Source organism: Echinops telfairi, unplaced genomic scaffold, assembly GCF_000313985.2.
Source record: "Echinops telfairi isolate 266 unplaced genomic scaffold, ASM31398v2 ScPeMD7_2010;HRSCAF=2546, whole genome shotgun sequence".
Lineage (NCBI taxonomy): Eukaryota > Metazoa > Chordata > Mammalia > Afrosoricida > Tenrecidae > Echinops > Echinops telfairi.
This window is the reverse complement of record NW_022105908.1, coordinates 24,475,970-24,478,128: the sequence shown is the minus strand read 5'-3', so window position 1 is coordinate 24,478,128 and position 2,159 is coordinate 24,475,970. Positions and strand designations below refer to the sequence as shown.

General features: G+C 53.8%; 1 protein-coding gene across 1 annotated transcript in view; it reads right to left on the bottom strand.

Annotated features, from left to right (window-relative positions):
• Nucleotides 1–2,116, bottom strand: part of ITGAE (integrin subunit alpha E) — a 60,840-nt gene extending 58,724 nt beyond the window's left edge. The window contains exons 1-2 of the mRNA XM_045293337.1: nt 2,095–2,116; nt 1,878–1,995 (exon numbers count right to left, since the gene is read on the bottom strand). Coding sequence (XP_045149272.1) covers nt 1,878–1,995; nt 2,095–2,116 — 140 coding nt within the window. The remainder of the gene's footprint in view (nt 1–1,877; nt 1,996–2,094) is intronic.
• Between the last annotated feature and the right edge of the window lie 43 nt (nt 2,117–2,159).

Genomic DNA, 2,159 nt, shown 5'->3' with positions numbered 1-2,159 from the left:
TATGTATGGATTGTGATAAGAGTTGTATGAGCCCCTAAAAAAACAATTAGAAAAAAAAGAAAAAAGAAACACAAATTGAGACACCAAAAAAATAAAGAGATGTCCAGAGCTCCTGGGTGGTGCAAATGATTATGCACTGGGCTGCTAACCGCAAGGTCAGCAGTTCAAAACCACCAGCCACTCCACGGGAGAAAGATGAGGCTTTCTACTCCTATAAAAAAAGTTACGGTCTCAGAAACCCCGGCTGATAGGGTTGCTATGCATCGGGATGGACTTGATGATAGTGAGTGGGTTTTGTGTTTTTTCAATCGTTTTGCTTTGTTTTGTTGTTTTCTGACCAGCCACGGAAGCTCCCTGCGCACATGGGGATTTTATAAATGTCTTTGTTTTCTGCTATATCCCCAGTGCTAGAGCCAGGCCTCTCAGTGCACCATAAACATCTGTTGAGTGGGTCACCGGCAGGCATATCATTTTGCCGCTTGCCTTCCTCATTTTGCATCACATCCCGGGATTGACGTCGCCCGGTCCTCACGGAGCTGGTACCGTGTGTTTTGGCTTCTCACCCCCAGCCACTTTCCCCGTGAGAACTGCACCTGTCACGACTCCAAACAATGCTCCCAAGAACGCCCTTGCACACATCCAGGACTTCCTCTGAGGTCTATATCCTTGAGTGCATTGCTGACTCAGAGGGGACACGAGTCCTCCGCCCCACCAGGCATGGCCACAGTGCTCCACAAGGGGTTATGCCAAGTGACACGGCCCTGCGTTCCGATCTGACCACATCCTTTCCGGCACAGTGCAGTCAGGCCTTCTACCGCGTGCCTATCTCGTGGTGGGTATCTTAGATGATGCTTTCAAAACAGAAGCCAATCTCGATGGTTCTGATCCTACCAACCGTTTCAGAGACGGTGCAGGACCAGGCAGGGCTTTATCATGCTGTACATCAGGTTACTGTGAGTTGGCACAGGCTCGATGCTACCTAACCAGACACTGGCCAGAAACTGCCAAGCCATTGCACAACTTCTCTTCAATGGTCTTTGCAACCACCCTGTGAGGGAGGTCTGTCGTCGGCACCCCCATTTTAAAGACGAGAAACTGAGGCTCATGGGTAGAGTCCTTTGCCAAGGACACCCAGTGCCTGGGGATCGACTCCGTTGCCGTGTGTGTCCTTGTGGTGGTTGCTATGTGAATGAAGTCACACCGGTGTGCTTTAAACCCCATGGACTTCTGAGTTATTGTGAAAAGGTCAATCAGAAATCGGCACATGCTGCCCGTGGAGGAAGAGAGATGTCGAATGAGGATCATCGACAGCCAAGGGCCCAGGGGACACCCCCAACCACCTATGAGGAAGGAGCTCAACAGGACAGTGATCCTGATGTGGGCTGCTGGTCTCCAGAACTGTGAAAAAGAAATCTCTGTCCTTAGACGCCTCCCCCTTGTGGGGTCTGGGCCACAGCAGCTCTAGGAAACTGAGACAGACTGCATTTTAAAATGGTTTCTAAGCTGTATTTCCAACCCCCCCTGCCCCAAGTCCATACTGTCCCCACCATGAACCCCCTCACTCCAAGCAACCCAGAGACCCTCCCAGGCAGTGGGGCAGGAAGAGAGCTGGCAAGGACAGGGGCCGGGGCTCCGTGTGGGCAGGGTTGGTGCTGGCAGCCTCTCTCAGGCCTTCCCCCAGTCTCCTGCACCTGCTTCTAAAGGTGAGAGTGGGCTGAGGGGAAGGCCTCTCAGGGGTGGTGTGTGTGTAGTGGTGTGTGTAGTGGTGGTGTGTGTAGTGGTGGTGTGTGTGTGTGGGTGGGGGGTGTGGGGGGGGGGGGGGGGGTGGTGGGGGTGTCCCAAGGCCTCCCCTGTCCTGCATGCGGGGTCCCACTCACCAGGTCTGGTTGGTGCTGGAGTCCTGGTGCAGAAGGGAGCTGACCACAAAAGGTGCATCCTTGGGGGTGACCCAGGACTGGGCCACGTCCACATTGAAGCCCTCCAGAGGGGCCAGGCCTGCAGAAAAAGAAAACACTTAGTAACGGAAGCACGTCAGTGAGACCTGGACTGAGCCAACCTGCCGGACTCCCCTCCCGGCTTTAAGCTCTCACAGACCCTGTGCCGTCGACACCCCCATTTCGCAGATGGGAAAAGTGAGGCTCTACAAAGATGAGTGATTT